Source organism: Poecilia formosa, unplaced genomic scaffold, assembly GCF_000485575.1.
Source record: "Poecilia formosa unplaced genomic scaffold, Poecilia_formosa-5.1.2 Scaffold117, whole genome shotgun sequence".
Classification (NCBI taxonomy): domain Eukaryota; kingdom Metazoa; phylum Chordata; class Actinopteri; order Cyprinodontiformes; family Poeciliidae; genus Poecilia; species Poecilia formosa.
The window spans coordinates 154,157-175,249 of record NW_006800056.1 but is presented as its reverse complement, the minus strand read 5'-3'; the positions used below and the strand labels follow the sequence as shown (position 1 = coordinate 175,249).

Genomic DNA, 21,093 nt, shown 5'->3' with positions numbered 1-21,093 from the left:
CACCATCAGTGTGTGAATGTGTGTGTGACTGATTGGAGTGTGAAGCGGTTCAGAGTCCTCAGACTTAATATTGTGCTGTACAAGTACCACTAAAGCATATTCTGACTCATTGAGCTTCATCAAAATGTGGTCAGATTAACATCAAACCCAAACCGAATAAAACAAGTCAGTCAGATTCAGGATGCAGCTGGTTGAACGGTTCCTATCAGAGCAGCTCATTTTACTGAGTCGGTCAAAAACCTGCTAGAAATAAATCAACTAAAAATAGTAAAACATTTGATACATTTACATATTAATATAAATAAAATATGAATATGTAATATAAATGTACATATTAATATAATATATTTATGTATTATATGTAATTAATAAGGTTACATATAGAAATATTCTTCTAAGGAATATGATGTTTTTGTAGCACACAGCGGCTCCTCAGTGAAACGTTCCTGTTAGTTTTCAGACGAACTGCTGGCGACTTACTGAGCTCAGCCTCAGTCAGCTACGGGACGGATTATGATCACTTTTCCTGGAGTGGCGATAAAACTGAATTTGGGTTTGGAGGCAGCGGGGTGTTGCCATGGTTGTGGGGATGCAAATATAGACTCCCTCCCCGGCGCAGGGAGACGTGTGAGACTGTGACTGAGGCAGCATATGTGAGTGAGTTTCTCGCCCCCTTCGAAGGCCGTCATGTGACCGACACCTCATTAATCTGTCACGAGCTCTTTTGATATTTTGCGTCTGTTTGTGCATTAGAAATCCAAACGCCACGCTGCTGCCGCTGAGCATCATTTTCTGATATCTCTGCTTCTAATTGCTTCTATGGGACTCCTTCCAGTGCAGGTTGCTGCAGGTCTGCAGGAGCTGAAACTTCTCCTGACAGACAATACGTCAGTCCCAATCCTTCTGAGTGACAGGCTGAAGTACTTAATGCCTGACATTTCATAATGTAAATAATGCGGTCCCCTGCATGTCTTACATCCATCTGAGCAATATGCCACAGCTCCCTGGATGAGAGTGCTCTTTACCTGTAACCTTCTTTTCCACGACGCTCCTGCCAGGAACATGAAGGCAGCAGATATTTGTTCCATTAGTCTCGTTTCTGTCTGTTTCATCAGCAGGAAAAAGAAAAAAATGTGGATTTTTTTGGTTACCAGCTTTCATGCTGCTTATTTTAAAATGTGAGGAGTAAAAGCACCACAGGAAGCTGCTGGGCTCTGCGGGCCGCGGACGTCCCTGCGCTCAGTGAGGAGGTCGTCTGGTTGCTCTACTCTGACACATTTAATGTAGCAGAGATCCAAGAGTTGTTTTTGATGGAAATCTGTGTTATTTTTGTTCTGATTAACAGTTTTAGTTGTATTTTTCTGTTTTTAGTCTGATTTAAAGGAGGAACATTTTTCCATACACTTCCTGGTTAGGATATTCAGGAACAACATAGAACTAGAACTTGTTTTAAAGTAGAATGTGCTGCAGCGATGCCTGATGAAGTCATATTTACCAACGAAGAAGAGCCACCAATAGGAACAGCCTGAAGCTGACACTGGCAGCTGAACATCTTCCCAGTCCAACCAGTGGATGCTGGGCGGTGGGATTAATGCGATGTAACGTAGATGAACGTCAGGGAGAATTTGAGGTCTGTTTTCTCACTAATAGTTTGCAGAGTCCCAACATCCAACTGGTCTTTAAATAGTTTTGTAATTCTGTGTGTTTGACATCATTAAAAAGTTTAGAATCCAATATTTCCGAATCTGTAAATAACTGAAAACGCTTCTGAGAGACGAGGACCTGGTTCTGTCGTGGCCAGTCACAAATGGCTAAAGAGACAAAAACTGAGTTATTTGGCAACTTGGAGCAGATTTATGTTTGGAAGAGACGAATTATGGCTGCCACCAAAGAACAAGGAACCTGTTGTGATGCCGTTTCTCTGTTAGACGCAGCAGGACAATGTTCCAAAACTGGTTTTCAAATGGATCTGGAGAGTCAACACTGACCTTCTGAAACACTGCTGACATCAACCCTATTAACTATAGACGTATGAAACAGGAACGCCAGGAAAGTAAGTGAACCTCTACAGTCTTGAAGGATTTTTGGAGAGCAGTCAAACAATCAGGACGAAGCCAGAATCCTGTTCAGTCGTTTCTCTGAGGAAACAGATGCTCAAATACAAAAACTCCAAAATGATATTTATGCCACTGATGAGTGTATGTAAACTTCTGACCTTCACTGTATAAATAAATAAACAAATTTTATAAGTTCTCACCGCAGAACTGTATGAATCTGTTACCTGACAACGTCTGCAGTAAATTTTTCCATCTTTTCTCAGAGATTCATCAAACGGCTCCGGTCTCTCAGTGACAGATCTGACAGTTAATGAGTCTTTTCTTGATTCTAGAAACATTCTGCAGCACAAGGACATGATCTTTGGATGTTTCCTCTCCATCCTGCGACGCTGCGCTGTCCACCTACACGGCAACACACAGCAGGTTCACGGCAGCTTCTGGCTTGTTCCGCTGCACCGTGTCACAGAGAAGAGCGCAAACACCATTAAACAAAAGAAATAAAATTATTAATATGCTCTTTAAATACAACAGCTGTGATTTATAACATAAAACTCAGGTTGTAAACACATGAAACACCTTAAATAAGCTGTGGAGAGTGAAAAGCAACAGCATTTTAAAACAGCACTCCTAGCCAAACATAAATGAAGATAAAAAAGGCAGAGCAGGGCTGACAGGCCAAATCCTATTAAATTGTCATATTGCTGTGATTTACTGAAAGCAGAATTCTCCATTCAGCGGCTCTGGTGCGTATTTCTGCTCACAATGCTTCTGTTTCTGTCTGTTCACGGTCCGCAGCTGATTTCACTCCTGTGGCCAATTTTTCATGAGTCATAATTACATGGGACCAAACAGGCTTGCAGTGACGCGGGTCGGCTGAGAGTCGAGAGCTTTGTAAACGCTTGGGAGGTTAAATATTAAGAGCATGGCGGCCCTTATCTGCATCGCTCTCACTTCAGCGCCGCGCCGCGTTGTTTATCCAGCAGCTCAGACCAACACGCCTGTTTACCCGCTACAGCTACGACACCACATGCTTCATGTCGGCTCTTTCCTGTTATTTCATCCGTCCAGGTCGAGGAACAGCAGCTAATTGTTTTACCAAACAGATCTAACTGTATGGCTGCTTTCAGATTTGTGCACAAGAAAAAATATTGATGGAACTAAAAAGAGAAAAATGTGATATTGACTATTTGTTTCGATAGATAATCAGTTTCATTCTGAAGCTCCAGCAGTTTTTTTAGTTCACAATAAAACCGAAGCAACAAGACGGGTAGATTTCTCACGTTTCACTGCCTCCAAATTCAAAACAATTTGACAAATTAGTTTTTCTTTTTCAACTGTTGAATGTCCTTCAGTAAATTCTGAGTTATTCCACGCTCCACAAAGTCCAACTGTTAGCTAACAAAACAAATCGTTGCATCATTTCCTCATAAAAACATACCTGGAGTTTTGCTTTAACTCATTTAATAATGTTTGAGAAATCCTTGCACTTCCTGTTTCAGCCGTTCAGAGGTACCTTCATGCCTGCCATATGATGCTTCACCTCTTCCTGCAAAGCTCCGCCCCCACAGCGCTCCATCAGACTAGCGGCAGCAGCAATCAGCAAACACCTGATGGAGTTGAGTCTGCTGAACTCCTAAGAACGCTGTAGATTACATCATGGAAAAGTACTGTTGTGATGAAGTGCTGAAGGGGCGTGGCAGAAAGCCTGGGAGGTTCTTAAAGAGACAGTGGCCAATTTTAAGGGTGTGTTTGATATGTACAGCAGTTTCATAACAACTGAAGGTAATGTTGCTACTTGATTGTGCTACAAAATGTCACTATGGGAATACATAATTACCCACATATTGAGATGTTCAGATTTGTTTCTCTGAGGTTTTATGGATTATAAAAGGTTTTCCACTTGGTGGACAATTTGGCCCAGTCCCGTTTTTAACCAGTGACAATGTTGGAAAATGTTACAGTACTCAGATGATCCAATGCTACATTATCTGCATTCATCTTTACTAATGAAAGGCCATTTTGACCTTGGCATCAAAGTTGATATGAAAATTTAACACAGAGAATCACAACTCATCCCTGAAATGGGATCAATTTATGACAATCAAACTGATGGTCAGAATGAATCTTTTATTCTGACCATACACTAAACTTATGTTATCAGTAAATCATATGAACTTTTAATACTCTGGAATCGTCATGTGTAACTCAGGGAACAATATTTATACTCAGTATGTGTAAAGGGCTTGTTTTATGCCTTAATAGAGTAAAAGTGTTACTTTATATTTCAGATTCAATCATTCAAATTATGGTGCAAATATTACTGCAATCAAATAGTTCAATTGGTTTTTCTGTCTGTTTATGAATAAAACATGCAAAGTTGAGATATTTTTGAAATAAGACTTTAAGCTTCATCCTATAGATTTTTGTATAACAGATTTTTTTCTGCGTATTTGATTTTCCTATTCACATGTTGACTATCTGCTTGGTAGTGGTATGTTTTACTGATCAGTCATTCTGTCCAGTCAAATAATGGGACGACTTTTATTTAAACGATGGACATAAATTCGTCTCTCAGTTGGTTTTGTTCCCACATGTTTTTATTCCAGTTCGTCTCATTAAGTTGATGCTTTTGGAAGAGAAGGTCCCCCTGAAAAGGCTTTAGAGCAGGCAAAACTTTTTCCCTCCTCTCACTTCATTTCTCATCTCTGAAGAGGGAACAAAAATAAAGCATAAAGGCCAGTTTGTACATCTGACCTGCTTTACACAAATCCAGCAGCAGAGAAAAGGCTGACGCTGAGAGGGAAACAGAACTGAAGGGATTTTTATCTCCTGACATGGTTCCGCCATTCAGCTGCATGTATGTTAACCAGTTAAAAACATTAACACAATCAAACACAAATTTTTATATTTAAATATATCTATGTGTGTTTTTTGACTAAATGTGATTAACTATAGACCACTGAAGACATAAACTTTAGCTTTTTTAATTTTTTCTTCTTCAGACAATTCAAAAATATAATTTAAATTTCTAATTAAAATGTTTTTTTTCATCTGTAAATTTCAGAAAAGAGTCTGAAAAATATTTTAACTGTGAATATTTCTAAATTAAAAAAAAAATGACAATCCGAGCAAAATTCTATGCAATAATTCAAAAATGTTCATCACCTAGAGCTTTTGGTAGGGATCTCTTTCATTTTTCATTTGAATTCAAGCTCTCACAATAGTCCTAAAGGCACAGTCTGACCTCTGACCTAACTTCAGCAGAGCTGCTCCTCCTCCCCTGAAGTCCAGGGGCCTCAGAAACTCTGCTGCCTCTGAAAAAGCCTCACCTCTCCCACAACCTGCACAGCGACCTGAAAATCCCGCCTGCAGCTCCAGCCTCAGTTTTATCCTCACATCAGCCTCACATCAGCTCAGCTCAGGATGCAGGTGATCAGGGATCAGCTCCTCAAATCTCTCCTTCCTTCATGGAGCACAAGCGTCCAGATTTAATCCTGACTAATGATCTGTCCGCGGTCAGGCAGCTGATGTCCTCACTAAGACGTGACATTTTAATTAAAGAAGTTGAGTTTGTCCGCTGGACTCGCTCTTACTCACACGCTCTCACGCACGCTGTCACGCACGCACACGCATGTCAACCAGCGCAGGTGTGTGACTTACGCTGCTGTTCTGGCCGGACCAGTGCACCATGGCCTGGTTGTGGGATGAGTCCCCGGTCAGGGCGAACGTGGAGCTGTTGAGTTTTAACTCCTCCTGCCGCGCGCCGGCCGCTCTGCGCTCCTCTCCGCTCCAGCGCGCCGCTCTGCGCCACGCCGCCGCCGCTCCCTCTGCCGGGGCTGATCTGACTGCATCCCCGCCACTGTCCCTCCTGAGGCGCCGTGGAGTCGAACCAACACCGTCCCTGTGTTGGGAAACTTTCCCGCTGTCTGTAATCCGCTCCCGCCTCAGCTGCCCCCGGTCTGGAGCGCATCCAGAGGGGCCCGGCTCGCAGGGGACCTTCCCGGTCCGGTCTCCGATCCCCAAAACTTCCCCCTTTACCCCGGCAGCGGGACCACTTGTTTCAACCCTCAGCAGTAATTCCTGCGCGCCGCGCCACATATTCCCATCCCGACATGACCTGCAGGTTATCTCAGCCTCGGCGACGCCAAGCAAGCCGGGCAGGAGGAGGAAGAGCCCGAACCGGAGCGCACCGTGCCACTTTGGGCAGAACCTGACCTCCGTCTCCATCGCTGGGGGCAGAACGGGATGCAGCGGATGCTGGGAGTTTTCTCTGCCTCTCCGGACGAGGTTCTGAGCTGGATGTGGAAGAGAAACTGCTGCAAGTTGCGGCGTTGGAGCCAAATGCGGCGGAGTCCAAAGTGCGGCTGAGCCTAAGTGGTCCAAGTTGAAGGATTTGATGAAATGAAGCCCCGCGCGCAGAGGGAGGAGCTGCATCGACTCTGAGATGGAGAACAATGTTGCATCTGTCTGTCTCAGATCTGTTATTTCCACCATATGGTCGAGCTTCAACTCTCTTATTTTCTCTGCCTCACTTTTTTTCCTTCACATTTTATTAGAGCTATTTTTGGTAATTGCGCTAATTATTTATTTATCTCCCTGTTGCAGCTTTTTAACCTTCCTCCTGAGGAAGTAGATCTCCTAATTTTTGCAAATGAAATAAGATAATAGGACTGTTTAGAAAAGTCCCGATAAGAACCGATGTGTAAAGACTTGGTTATTCATTTCAATATATATTAAAAGATAAAATTATACTTAGTGATATATTTCTAGTCTTTATTTGTTTTGATCTATTTTGTTTACAGCGAATGAAAATTTTAAATTCACTTAATCAGAACATTTTTATTTCACATTAAACTTAATATTTTTAATCAGGAATGTTTCTCATATCTGTTCTATCCTACAGCACAACATTATGGTTTCAGTTCATATTGACATCCTCCATCTGGCCAGGAAGGGTCAAAAAGACAAGAAGCTGAGTGTCCACAGAGTTCTGCATTCAAGAATATTGATGGGAAGTTAAGTGGAAGGAAAAACTCAGATAAAAACTCAGTTTTACATTATTTCAGTAACCAAAACAGTTTTTTTTTTGTTTTTTTTGTCATGTTGAGTGTTTGAAGATGGACCAGGCTTAATACGTAACATTGTGTTGCAGATTTTATGAAAAAATAAAGAACAAAACTTCCTAAAATACAGGAAGCCAGAGTGGAACAAAAGTAATCCACAAGGAAAAGCCAGAAGGGAGACAGGGGAAGTAACTGAAGGATCCGGCAAGGAGGGACTGAGAAAGAGGTGCTAAAGTACTGGGAGAGTTGGGTTGAATGCTGAAACAAAGGAAGTGGGCTGATTGGCTAACTGACTGCAGGAGAGATAGAGAGAGAGATAGAGAGAGAGAGAGAGAGAGAGAGAGAGAGAAAATAATAAACCACAGAACGACAGAGCCTAATATTTTCATTTTTAATGTAATGGTAAAGTATCAACCTTTAACCCTCCCCACTTCTAAGCATCTCTGTAAAATCCCTACTGTCAGTTAATATTGATACTCTTACTTTGAAATGCAACAGGAAGTTCTCTGCTAAGCAAGCTGGTGAAATGAAATAAATAAATGAAAGTTGATTTCCAGACATGGCAGACATATTAAAAAAACAAAAGAAAAAGTTAAATGACAAACGTTCATTTTGTCCAATCAGGAGAGGTCGTCAAGATGACATGCTGTCCAATCATGTTGCTGATTTTGTTCATCCAATCAGGTGTGGCAGATCTGGGCAAAAGGAGCCCAGACCAAACCAACACTGAGCAGTTTGACATATTTTCAGTGGGACCAGATTGACGAATCCAATCCATTTTATTGGTGTGATGTAATATTTGATTTTATGTGACAGTATCTGTAAGCAAAAACCATTAAATGTAGGAATAACATGAATAAATTCACTTTGTTGAGGTGCTTTTGATGTTATTTATATATAGAAAGATGCACTCATGTATTCTGAGCCTAATGATGAAACTTATCCCTTCATTTTTTATGGAAAATGCTACATATTTCTATTACATGCAAGGTGATATTTCATTTCTCTTGCTTGTTTGTAATATTATGCATTTTAAATCCACAGGCTGGCTTTGATCATTTTATGCCCACTTGATCACGACCTCCAGCAGCCAAGGGCCTCTGATCATTCCCACAAATTAATATGTTTTCAATTAAGTGCAACATATTATACAGTTATTAAAGAGTAATTAAGGAGCTTTTCTCTGCCTCGCCTGCAGGATGATTGCTTTGATGCAGCTGAAGGGCAGCAGGCTGCCACTGCTTCCTGAATTAGGCCAGAAAATGGACATCATGTATTTATCCGGCACAAAAAGCCAGCGGAAACAATGAAAGTTCATCTCCTAGAGACCCTGCAGCTCTGCGTGTCTAATCACCGGAGGTTAGCAGTAAATGTTGATGAGCGTCTGCAGCCAAATGCGACGTTCAAACGGCCACAGAGCTGCAACAGCTGCCTGCTTCAGCCACGGAGTGAGCCATCAGGGAGGGAAACGGTGCCTGGAGACGTGATTACCTTCACCGGAGGGAAGTCTGCGCAGAAACTGCAACAAATTTAAAAACGGTATTTTGCTTTGCTGCATACCACAATGCATACAAATATCTGTCATAACTTTCAGATTAGGTTTGGTGGCTAGTAGCTCTTTAGCTGTCAGCTGTAATTGTTAATTCCTTCAAGAGTCTGAGGTTGTCAGAACATGCTTCTTCAACATGTAGCACTTCCATTGTTTTCACTGTAAAATACATATCTGATGGTTTGCATTAATATAATGCACATTTTGCCTCGACATCTAGAAATAAATCCAGCTGCCTTCAGAAATCACCTCATAAGGGAAAATGAATAATGACCATCCATTCTCAGATTCCTGTTTATATAACCATTTTTCAAAAATGTGTTATTTTCCAGTAACTTCCCAAAATGCAGCGTGTTGCTCTGACACATAAACAACATTTACTACATTGTAGTCTGTGGTTGTCACGTGAAGAAGGAGCATGAATAGTTATGACTTTCCTTTTTGGAGACTTTGTTATAATGTTTTAGTTAATTTAGGAATAACTTGATTATTCCTTATAGTTTTGGATGTGGTGCAACATCTCTCTACTCAGCTTGTAATCAAACAGCCAGGCAGAAATATATGAGGAGGAGACAAAGGGCAGCAAAAGCAAAGGAGGCGGATTAGCAGAGCTAAGTAACACTAAGTAACGTCACTGTGAAATATCACCTGGATATTGAGCTGTTAGTCATGAGACTGTTATTCATGAACAGAAACATAAAGACAACAGCCTTAACAAACAATGCAGAGCATTTATCTGACGTTGTTCGTACTCCAGTCGTTTCACTGAGCAGAATCAGAAACACATCAGAGCTTCCTGTCCTGATGTCAGGTTGAACATATTAGCTGTACGATACAAATGTACCGACTACTAAAACATCTGCTGATGTAAATATATATGAATATAAAGGGCATGCTGCATCTCATTTCATCTTGATTCTGCTTCTCATGCATATTAAGTATGAAACAACCTTTCAGTTCCTCTGTTTTCTTTCAGCTCTGATCACTTGAAGCCGTTGAACCAAAAACGTTAGAGATGAGAAGAGCTTCCTCTCCACACGGAGCATCACAATAAGCAGACACATTTCACTGATTTATGTCGCTGCGATGGACAGAGCTCACATTACCCTCACAGGCTTATTAACCAGATCTGGTGCTTACCTCGGTGTGTGTGTGCATATGTGTGTGTGTCCTGCGTTAACCATTTCACACAGAGTCGTCTCATGTGCCCGTCTGGACTCGCCATCCATTCACGGGGAATCGATGTTCTGCCGATTACAAAATGGATTTCTGAGGATGTTGCAGAAGGTGATATGCAGAAGTGAGTGGAATGATTTGTGTGAATACACACCAGGAAGCCAAGACGCTCCGGAGTGTCAGAGATGAGGCCAGGAAAGCTGCCTTTGGCTTCAAACTCTAAGAAAAGCTGCACTGGGAGCCTTTTAGCTTCCTGAAGTCATGATTGGTCTTTATTACACATAGATGCACAGTAAACATTTGAGTGTTTGGAGTTTTATGCTTTTATGTTTGTTTGTTTTCTCCTCAGGCTCTTTGTCTCAGCGAAGCACAGATAACTTTACACTGTCGAGCACCAAGAAGAAAATCTCTGGATATCATCAGGTTCACATCCAGATCAAGTCAAATCAATTCACTTCAGTTCATTGGTGTAGCAATAAACTGACCTGTTGGTAAAATGTTGAACTGAGGCCGACACCGGTTCTGTTCTGCTCCGGCCGATTGGTTCCATCCAGTTTCTGCTTCGTCTTACTGCCTCTGCAGCATCGACGTGTCCATCCTGCCAGCTTTTCATCTCATACTGCAATCATTGCAATATAGTTACATGACCTCTCACCATGTGTAGTTTCATTTAATTTCCACTCCTCCATCTGGGTAACTTTATGCACGCTTTGCATAAACGCCATGAAGTACTCTCATTGACTTTCTGAACCCTGAAATGTTTTTATATCCATATTTGAAAGTCCCTTTGGATAAAAGAATCTGTCAAACGCAGAAACATAAACATATTTTTCTTCTCCATTTTCTAAGTTTCCATACCCAGTCTCTGTTTTTTGTTGCTGTTCTTTACTGCCGGCCTGAATTTGAGCCAGACGGTTTATTTAGCCAGTCTGTGTTGTTTCAGCGTTTTAACCTGAACATTTCAGCTGCTTCAGTTTGTTTCTGGTCATATTTGTTATGCTGAGACTGTGGCCAGGAGGCTTAAACGCCTCTGTTAGGATGTGGCTCCAGAGTAGCTTTGTATTCATCCTGTTGCTTTGGTCAGCAGCAAAATCATCAATTAGTGCCAGTTTCACCTGCAGCAGCAGACTCATCCACCTCAGCACAGGCCGCTGTGACGGATGCTTCGCTCCTCCGCTTTACACTTTCTGTCATCTTGATGGAAGGTTTCTTGTTTTGAACGGTGCTCGTCTATGTTGGGAAAACGTTTATTAGGTATCTGTTTTTTACAGTGATGGAGTTCATTCATTAATAACAATGGAAGCGTCTAGTTTTAACAAAAGCCAGACCGTTAGCATGAACAGGTCAGCATTACCATTGGATAGCCGAGCAACGTGTCACCAGAGACTTATAATTTCTCTTTTATGAAGAAAAATGGCTGGAATACAATATCTGTTAGCATCGTGTGTTGACTTGTTCTTTAGTCAGAGTTTACTGTGATCCAACCACAGCAGCATACTGAGGTGACATTATTCAGGTGGTCTGTAGTCATTAACGAGGTGACTTTTGAAGGAAATTAGTTTTATTTAGGGGTATCAAGGGCGTCTGAATACAATAAGAAGGTTTTGCTAATGAAGCTTTTGAAAGTTTAAATTTGTGATGATCTGTCACATGAAATCCCCAGAATTTCATTTGGTCAAAATGTGTAAAAATTCATGAGAGATTTTGAACAGGGCTGCATAATGACATCTGGAAAGTCATGGAGGAATAAAAACAGTGACGTCAAACAGGGATATGTGGTGATGATTGTGGAAATGACTCATTTGGATATTTTCTGCTTTAAGCTCAAAGGAAATGTTACCCCAGACAGAAGAAAGCTCAGCAGTGACATCCACCTTATTTGTATTCATAAACATCAGAGAGCAGCGACGGGGTCAGGAGCAATCAGTTCGCCATGGGCTCATGGAGAGTTAACCATCTCTCCATTTATAACACTATTTGACATGTTTGTGGCTCTGCCTTTTATTAATTACTAATTCGTTCGGGAAGACAATATAAAAATCTATATTTAAAAATGTAATTTATGTGACAGGCTGCACACGAAATCAAAGCCAGAAAAAGGCCGGTGGTTAGTCAGGATTCTATTTCCAGTTTCTGAGTTACATCTCAAGCGGTGTCCTAAATTGGCTGAACCAGTGTGTCGCTCTGCTCCATACTGTCATGCAGCTTGAAATACATTAATTGGATAATCCATTTTAAGTTGGAGAAGAAGCCCTAAAGTTATGGCAGCTGGGCATCTTTGCTGCTGCTCTGTAATTCTGGCATAGGGAAGTAAAGCCACATGAAATGAATGTTCATAAATCAGTCTCATATCTCCTCAAATTAATATGAACATTTTTCCTTTTCATTAACTGATCTCATCTCACATTAAAGTAAAAAAACATATTTCCATTGGTGGTGGACTCAATTCAAATATTTAATCAAGTTAATTGAGGGTCTGTAAATAATTAATCCCAATTAATCCCAGTTCTATGGAAAAATTAGCAACATTTTCAATTTAAAAACACCTTCGCTGTTAAATTATTGAATAAGTAGATATATGAGCTCAATAAAGATGTTTAATTGTTATTTTGGGTATTCCAGCACCAATGGCTCCTTGTTTCTCTGCCACCAGTTCTAGTTTTATCTGAAAGTCTGAAATTACACTGAGAATAAAGTGTAAACCCAAAAGTAGCATTAAGTCAAGGTGAAAAGAGACGACTAGGCACATCTGACTGGTTTTTATTCAGCTGAATGAAATTACAACATATAGATTATTGTTTCATGAATGCAGGGAGAGTTTGACATGTTGGAAATGATTTGAGATGAAAATGGTTCTGACTGAAAACTGTTGGGACTTTTTGCCTTTTGAGTTTTACTTGTGGCAGAAATCAGATGTTTTCCACAAGCTTTACATTTTAGTTTAACTTTTGTTTTCTGGTTTGACCAGCCTGGTAAAATCCGCCCCCTTGTTTTACGCTTTGCTTCATCAGCTGTTGAGAATCGATTGCTTTCTGGAGGCATGGACTCCAACCAAGTTTAAATGTGATCCATTCGCTAACGTTTGGCCGTGTCGTACGTAATGCACGAGTTCGATGAAGCCTACCAGAAAAAGCACATGCTGTGAACAACCTGAGGGGAGTAACGCCACAGCATCTATGCCAGCAGTAAAATATCTTAGATATTCCTCTGCTCCGACTTTAGTCGCTCAGTATTTGGAAGTCTGGCCAACAACGTCTGGCTTCCTTCACCACCGTTCCTGAACTACAAATCACAACTGCTTCTGTTCGCTGATTCACCTGCTTGATATTCAACCTGAAATCTGGAGTTCAATGGGAGAAATCCCAGATGGAGAACTGCAGGGAGATGAGAATCGAGTGGAATGGCGTGGGAAGATACTGGCCAGGCTTGGTTTGATTGACTTGAAACGGGTTTTACCTCAATACTCTAAAGGTTCTGGAAGATGTTTGTCAAGCTAAATAAAATGTTCTTGAACACCTGAAACCAAAGACGATGTGAGAATTTCTCAAAAGTTTCAGATGTTTTCTGATTTTAGGCCATTGTTCTCATGAAACAGCATTTGCTTTGACTAAACCACTGGTTCACAGGACATCTGACGTGACCTCCAGACAGTTGAAGCAGATTAAAGTTAGCATTGACAATCCGTTGGCTTTGCGACATCAAATAACCCTGATGGTGAGCTTGGAAGCTGGACTTTATGTTCTCTCCTCCTTTCCTGCCTATAAACTCGTTTTACTCGTTCCCCTCTCATTAGACATTCTTACTGCCCTGCTGCCAGTTTCCAGAGGCTCATTATGATCCCAATGCCCTCAGAAATCTGCTTTTATCCCCTTGGAGTTAACATAAAAGCTGTAAATTGGTGTTTTCTAATCTACCTAACAGGCCAACGAAGTGACTGCTGTGTCTCGTTGAAGGTCTAATTGTTAGAGCACAACAGAGGAATAAGGAGGGATTTCTGTGTCTACAGAAGGAGGCATTTCACCACACAGTGACTTCATTCATACTGTTTGGGAAAAGTGCATATTTCACACACAAAGGCAGCTCTCACTAACTTGCATTCAGATTCTTCTGCTTCCCTGAAATCCCCTCCATTTCAACATCCTGCGCTGCTGAAATGACTCTTCCATAAAGTGCTCTAGACTGAACACATAATCAGCTGTGAAACTGAATCCACCTGCTGTGTATTCACCTTTTCTTTCTTTCTGCCACAGATAAGCCATTAGTTTCTATTCATCAGGCTGGAGAATGGAGGCGGACTGGAGTGCCGCCTTCATCAGAGCTTCTCACTAACATTTGGAGTTCTCAAATCAACATCAGGCAAAAAAGAAAATCGGGAAAAATAAGTTTAAAAATAAAGAGGAAGATCAACTTTAGTCCATGTGAGCGGGGCAAAGTGACTGCTTTAAAAGCTTTTCTACGAAGGCTGAAATATTAATATTTGCTGCTCAGGAGCATCACCAGTATCCCCAGAGCGAACCAACGATAATTATTAATGAATCTCATTTTCTGTCCAGTGGCTGGATGTTCAGAGCGCCGGTGACCTTCAGAGGCAGCGCGGCGTCGCCGTCTATCCGGAGTCAGTCGGCGAGAAACGAACAAGCTGCTGGAACTCTGGCTGCAGTTGGAGCTCATCGGGCTGATCTGTTTACCTCAGTGGGCGCATGACTAATTCATGAACATGTGGAAAACCGCGTCGCTCTGGAAGGCGCAGCACATTTCCACGTTTGATCAGAATCTTTTTATGAATTAGTGCTGCTTCAGGCAAGGCCATTGTTTCAAACATCCACTGCCACGACTCAAAGAAAATCTGTTGGAGAAAACACGAGGTCCTTGAAGATAAAAACATCTAAACTCCACTTTCCACATTTAGGGGCACCACAGCCTTAAAATAAATTCACTGCAGTAGCACAAAATTACACTGAAACACATATCAACCTTTAATTTATTCACTTCACGAAAATATCTCAGTTCACGACTTTGAAGAAAAAACATGACATGAAGCCCATTCTGCTGCTCTATCCTTCAAAATGGGAAAAACAAGAGACCATGTAGGAAAGTTACTGGCCTAAAATTAAAATATATATAAAAAAATCTTCCTTTCATCTCTTCTCACTAACCTGCACAAAATGTGTCCACGGTGGTTTAAAACATACAAAAACATTTAAATATCAGAGCCTGGAAATAAAGTCAGAAGCAGTTTAAACGAGAAAACTTTATCGTTGTAACAAGATTTTAAAAAGCTGAGATTTGTGCCCCAATGAAGCCAAAATATTTTAGAGTATCAGTAAAACAGCAACACCTGTTAGGTGGAAACAGAGAGGAGAGCAGTGAACCTCTGTACAACTCTTTAACCTGTCAGAGGAACTTACTTTCACATCTGATTTAAATTAGACTTTCTTGTTTTAACGAAAAAAAAATTATTTTAACAAGACGCTTTCTTGTTATGAAGAGACAGAGCTCTTAATTATTTCCAAGCTTTGGCAGCTAATTCAATAAAAAGGTGCTGAACTCAGTCTGTTTTTCTGTTGCTAAATCTAATGGAAATAATGCAAAAAATAAATTAAGAAAATTCACAAAACAAGAAACAAGAAACCTTTGTTGGAACTCAACTCCAAGTGCCAAGTGCAGATACAACAGCAATAACAGCAAAAATAAAATTCTGCTTACTAATTTTTACAGTAACACCAATAATTAAAACTACAGAAAAAAAATCACTAAATGTTTCAACTTTTTAAATTTATTAGAAACCCAGTGATGGTGAGTGTAGAAAACGGTCAGACGTTAAAGTCCGTGCTGTTCTAATGCGACTTTAAGTCAACATTTTTCAGCGTGACTTTTTATTCTTCAGTGAAACATAAACTTTATTTAAGCCATCTCCAGTGTGGAGCGCCATAAGTGTAGCTATTAGCTTTGGAAAACATGTTTGTCAGCTGAGCCTGGGGGTGAACATCTGCTAAAAATAAATGACTCCTGCTTACCTGCTTTACAACCGACTGGTGTTAATTAAAACCACAAGAAAACACTAATTAAACTGTAAATGCTCAGTTTAGTCTTAACGTTTCACAGCATGGGTCACAAAGCAGTATTTATATTTAATGTAGCACCAAAAAGTTTTAAATGGACAGAGTACATGAATATTTAATGAGCCTGAGAAAAACATTTCATATTCATATAGATTCATTTAGACTTAATGTTTCTCTGTTGGGTTATTAAGTTCTGATTTCCACATTTTGCTTTTTATAGTTTGGCCCCAAAAACCGCCGCATTCCTTATATTTTTCCTCCTCAACTGTAAAGTTTGAAATGATTCACTGCTAATGATTTGGGATTTTGTTCTTACAGCAACACCTTAGAGCAGATACTGACCCCTAGTGGTGAAACTGGAGGCAGCAACCAAAGCATCTAGCCTAAAGCAGGATCTTCATCCCAGAATGTGACGAAGAGGAACAGACAAGAAATGACGTTTGTGTTTCAGGTTAGAGGAAACAGGTCAGCAGAGTCTCAGCCCTTTGCTTTTTGTCTAGTTAAAATAAAATCCTTGTGCTTTTTGTAGAAACGGTGGCCAGAGGTCCATATTTCAACTTTAACGCTAAACGTAAACAACTAAATGAAAGCTCTATTTTTATTCTTTATGAATAATTTAATGTTTTCTGCTAAACGGTGTATAATTTTTCATTTGGTCTCGTCTTCCTGCTCTGGGCAGACGACTGGTCCGTTTGTTGCTCCTGATGGCCGAGCATCCCTCCTGCTAACGCGCCTCCATGCAAATAGCTGGATTTGTAATTGACCTCACATCTGAACGGAGCCACCGGCCAAAGAGGATAATGATGAGACGAGGCGCTAATGATGTCTTTAGGTTTCAGCACCCCGCGCCACTCTGTCAACTTTGACCCCAGGAAGAGTTTGCTATTGTACGGTTGTGAAAAGTTCAATTAAGCTGTAATTTGAGACAGAGCCTGCAGAATAATTTCAAGGCGGTTGGTGGTCTTACGGTTCAGCCTGACTCACTTCCCAGCAGATATTAGCATCTGTTCCCTGAAGTGAGACGTCGCTGAATAATGACAGCAAGAAGCAACTGAATCTCACTGTGTTTATGATTTATGTATGTTGAGTTCAGAAGGAAATGTTGAAGTTATTTACCTGCTTTCAGAAACTTTTTGTATTTAAAGGAAAAATAAATGTTGGTTTGAATACTCTAAACGGTTTCTGGTAGCTGGAGCTCCAGCAGCTTCCTGCCTGATGGCTCTGCCTCCATCTGATGATATATCAGCCATATTAATGGAAGTCCTGCATATTTAGACACATCTGTTCTCTCAGGGGGCAGAGGCTGCTGGGGATTTTTATTCCAGACATTTTCTTCAAATTAACTCCAGAAATGTGGAGGATTTACATAAACTGCTCAGATAGTTTTTACCCTTTGAACTTTTTAACATTTGGTACGTCACAGCGGAACCTCAGTGAGTTTCACTGGGATTTCATGAGACAGATGAACACAAAACAGATCTTCGACATGAAAACGGAAGTGAAACTCGGTTCTTATTTCCACACATAAGCAGGTGGAAGAGCTGCTGTGTTGGTGTCTCAGGCTCTGTAGCTGCCAAATGTTCCAGCTGCAGGTCTTCAGGGTTTTAGGAAGGAAGCTGAATACGTCACATCATCCAGTCATTGAGGTCAGTAATGAACTCCAGTAGCAGTCAGTGTGGCAGCATATCTGAGGAGCCCTCTGACTGAAGACTGTTGCTGTATGTAATGCTAACAGCTTCAGATCTGGACTAAGAGATGATGTTCCACAGCAACATGTCCTGGATGACATCATCAGTTGTTAGCTAGCTCTGCTAATCCACCTCATTTGCTTTTGCTGCTTCTCTTTATATCTCAGTCGGACGTTGGAGTTGGGATGTGATGTTTGTTCATTATGATCGATGGAAAATGTTTTGAACTTTTTCCTTCCCTCTCTGCTGTTTGGTTCTGTGGTGCTGTTTTGGAGTTGAGGTCAAAGTTCAGGGATAATTTGAGCTTTGGGGTGTCAGAGTAAAATGGGTTGAATACAAACACAAAACACTCTAGAGTTTTAAAAATGTTGAAAACTTTGCCTCATTTTCTTCACAGTTGTGCACAGGCTCGTGTTGCTCAGTCTCCATAAAATAAGTTAGTGGTTGTCCTGTAAAAAAGAGGAAAAGGTTTAAGGTGATATGAAACCATCTGAAGGCAGCGTTCATCTGTCGCTTCATGTTTCTGCTGAACATGGATTGGACTGAAATGAACTGTTTTCTGTCTCCAAGCACCAGGAGGTGGAACTCACCTGAAAGCAAGCTGCTGAGAAACGAGCTGACACATCAGATTTTTCTACTGGAGTCAAATAAATATGATTCGTGTTTCTCAGGGAGACACACAGTAAACTATATCTGGAGCAGGTGTGCGAATAACGTTCTGAGTAATTGAGTCCACTGTGCATATTTATGACCAAATAGACGCCCCGTCTGCCGCTGGATTTATCGGCTGCGGTTCTGGCTTTGCAATCTATGGGTTTATAAAAGGGCTTTAGCAAACAAAGCAGTCAATCTGTCACTCCAATCAGAATCGGATATCAGCAGAGCGGCCCGCGGTCAACAGATCATGTTTTTGTAGGCAGGGACTCCAAAGAGCCTTTTGCAAGGAAGTAAACGCCATTAAGCAGCCAGTTAAGAGCTTCAGTGAAGAACGGCCCTCTGATAGGAATGCATCAAAACAGGCATTTCATTTCCATATGTTTTTAATGACAACGGCTGTGGCTGTGTGTCTTGGTTTCCTGGTGCTGCTGTCCATTCCTGTGAGCCTCAAGTTCAACCAGGAGACAAAAAGACACAGAAGTGAAAAACTGGGAAGTCTTGATCTATTAGGCATCATCACATGAGGGGTCAAAGGTGAGCGCCATGAAAATGCTGCACTTTGGCTCCAACATCACTAAAATAACGCTCACTTTGACTCCTGCATGTGTAAATATGGAGTTAAAAGTTTCACTTACTTTAAACGTATGGCTACAGTTTAATATATAAATATAATAAGGTCATAGAAAGGTCACCGTCTGTCAGTTCAATTTGTTTTGACTGAAAAATACATGACATGTTTGACTTAAGCATATTTGTTAGACCTTGAAATGATCATGCCTTACCATGCATTGTGTTGGCATTTTATCAAAATTGATATCTCATATTCTTATCCCTTTATTCTGAGATGACGAAGCTACTGGGAGAGTTTGATGGTGCCGTTTGTAAAGTTACACAGTAAAAATTGACAGGAATAATTTGGGTTGTTTAGCCTGTCATAAGCGAGAAAAAAGGAGATTAATTTTCCAAGTCATATTTTCCCATGTAATTAATTCATTTTTAAATGTCACAGTGTCTAATGAATGTCTAAGTAGCAAGTTAAATATTTAGTCAAGCAACTAAATATTTAGCTCCAAACTAAATATTTAGTTAAACATTTTGCTCCAGAGATATTTAGTGAGCATGCTAACTATTTAGCTCCAAATTAAAAATTTAGCTCTGAGCTAGCTAAATATTTAGCTAGCTTAAATGTTTGGTTAGCTCAGAGTTAAATATTTAGCTAATGTGCAAATTCACTAGCTGAAGAGAAGAACTGGACTTTCAAAATAAAAGCTGAGTCTCCAGAACGTCTAAGTAACCCAAATGATTAATTCTTGACTGTGTAACTTACCTTCTTATTTTCAGCTCTGCTTTCTAAGATCCCACCTCTGCAGCAGGTTTCCACAGCCGAGGCTGTAAAAGCGCCGTCATTCTCTGGGCTCTTTAGAGCAAAGTAATTAAAACGGTTGTGAGGCTGTGACACAGTGAAGCAGCGTGGAAATGACACTGGGACAGCTGGGAGGACGCGGCCACCCAGTGTTTAACAAACATGCTGCACTGAGATGCAGGGGACCAAAACCCTGGAGGCGTCATTAATGCGATGGCATTTTCAGCTCCTGGCTCAACGACTGGATCAGAGCAGGAAGTGAGGAATCTGCTGGGGCTCGTTTCTGTCAGGCCTCAAACACAAACAGGCCTCAGACTCCACAAAACACACATGCTGATTGGCCAGAGCATTTCTGATCAGGTGTGAGAGACAAAAGCCGATGAGATGGATGACTCCACCCAGGTGAATCCAGATCCATGGATTATATCTTCCTATTCGATGTTTATTTTTCATGGAGAAAACAAACACTGTCACAGCAGTTATAGATTACAGTTTGCTGATGCATATTTAGTTTTTACTTCCTCTGTAGGGCACAATAATAAATTTAAATCAAATAATAGATAAACTATTTTATATCTCTAAACTAAAGGTAGCTGCACAGATGCTGCTCAGACTGCTTTGCACTTGTTACCTTCAACCAACGACCTTTGAAACAACTATTCACTTAACTCGTCTTTTATTTCCTTTCCTCTGAAACCTGATGCTCAGTTTGAACATCAGCAGCAACCTGCATGTCTGTCCCCAATAAAGTGAAATATAGCTGAAACCGATTCCAGGAAGTTAATATCATCATCATGCTGCAGGGTTATTTGAGGAGGACCACAGGGTTCAGTGCTTGGACCAGTTATATTTGCTGTATCCTGTTTGTGCTTCCACTTGAACTACTGAGTGCATTTTTCCTGTTATGCTGATAATATGCAGCTATATTTATCCACAAATCCTGCAGATTACAGACATATTGAAGATATAAAAACCTGGAGGACGTTTTGCTTTCTGACAAGACAACAAATTGTTGTCATTGGATCAGAGAAAAATAAAACTGATTAATCACTTAACCTGGATGTGATTGAAATGAGCTCAGGTACAGCAAACAACCAGGATCTCATTTAAATCCCATAATCAACAAGTTTCTAGGATTTCCTTCTTTCACCTCCACAATAAGCCCTAAATATGAAACATCCTGTCTAGGACAAGCAGAAAGACTCGGCCATTTGTTTGCTACTTCCAGGCTGGACTAAGTAAATCTTTAAGAAATTAAAAATAAAAAAAAGCATTAAAAATCCTTCAGTTGATCCAAAATACTGCAGCAAGAGTTCTGGTGAACATGAAAAATCATATTTCTCCATATTCCATAAATTAAGCTTCCCTTCATTCCAGACGTTCCTGACAGAAAACTTCAGTGTCGTTCTGCAGGTGGGCTGGTGGTTCTGGAAGTTCTACAGAACCAGAGGTCTGTCTTCTACCCATCAGGCTCCTCT

The 21,093-nt window shown here is 40.7% G+C and overlaps 1 protein-coding gene and 2 long non-coding RNA genes across 9 annotated transcripts in view; 1 reads left to right on the top strand and 2 right to left on the bottom strand.

The window, feature by feature from the left end:
- Positions 1–6,673, bottom strand: part of sorcs1 (sortilin-related VPS10 domain containing receptor 1) — a 165,454-nt gene extending 158,781 nt beyond the window's left edge. For 3 of the 7 annotated variants that reach the window (XM_016675591.1, XM_016675592.1, XM_016675595.1), the window contains exon 1: positions 5,718–6,670. In XM_016675591.1, coding sequence (XP_016531077.1) covers positions 5,718–6,551 — 834 coding nt within the window. In that variant the 5' untranslated portion in view covers positions 6,552–6,670. Of the gene's footprint in view, positions 1–5,717 lie in introns of all 7 variants that reach the window. The other 4 variants (XM_016675596.1, XM_016675594.1, XM_016675593.1 and 1 more) reach the window with 4 other exon arrangements.
- Positions 6,674–13,813: 7,140 nt separating this feature from the next.
- LOC103143884 (uncharacterized) lies at positions 13,814–15,301 on the top strand. Its single transcript, XR_476848.2, has 2 exons — positions 13,814–14,263; positions 14,399–15,301. It is a non-coding gene; the product is annotated as an uncharacterized LOC103143884 (long non-coding RNA).
- Positions 15,302–17,199: 1,898 nt separating this feature from the next.
- On the bottom strand, positions 17,200–19,860 carry LOC107837136 (uncharacterized). The gene is made up of 2 exons (XR_001663130.1): positions 19,580–19,860; positions 17,200–18,044 (listed from the first exon to the last, which is right to left on the bottom strand). It is a non-coding gene; the product is annotated as an uncharacterized LOC107837136 (long non-coding RNA).
- Between the last annotated feature and the right edge of the window lie 1,233 nt (positions 19,861–21,093).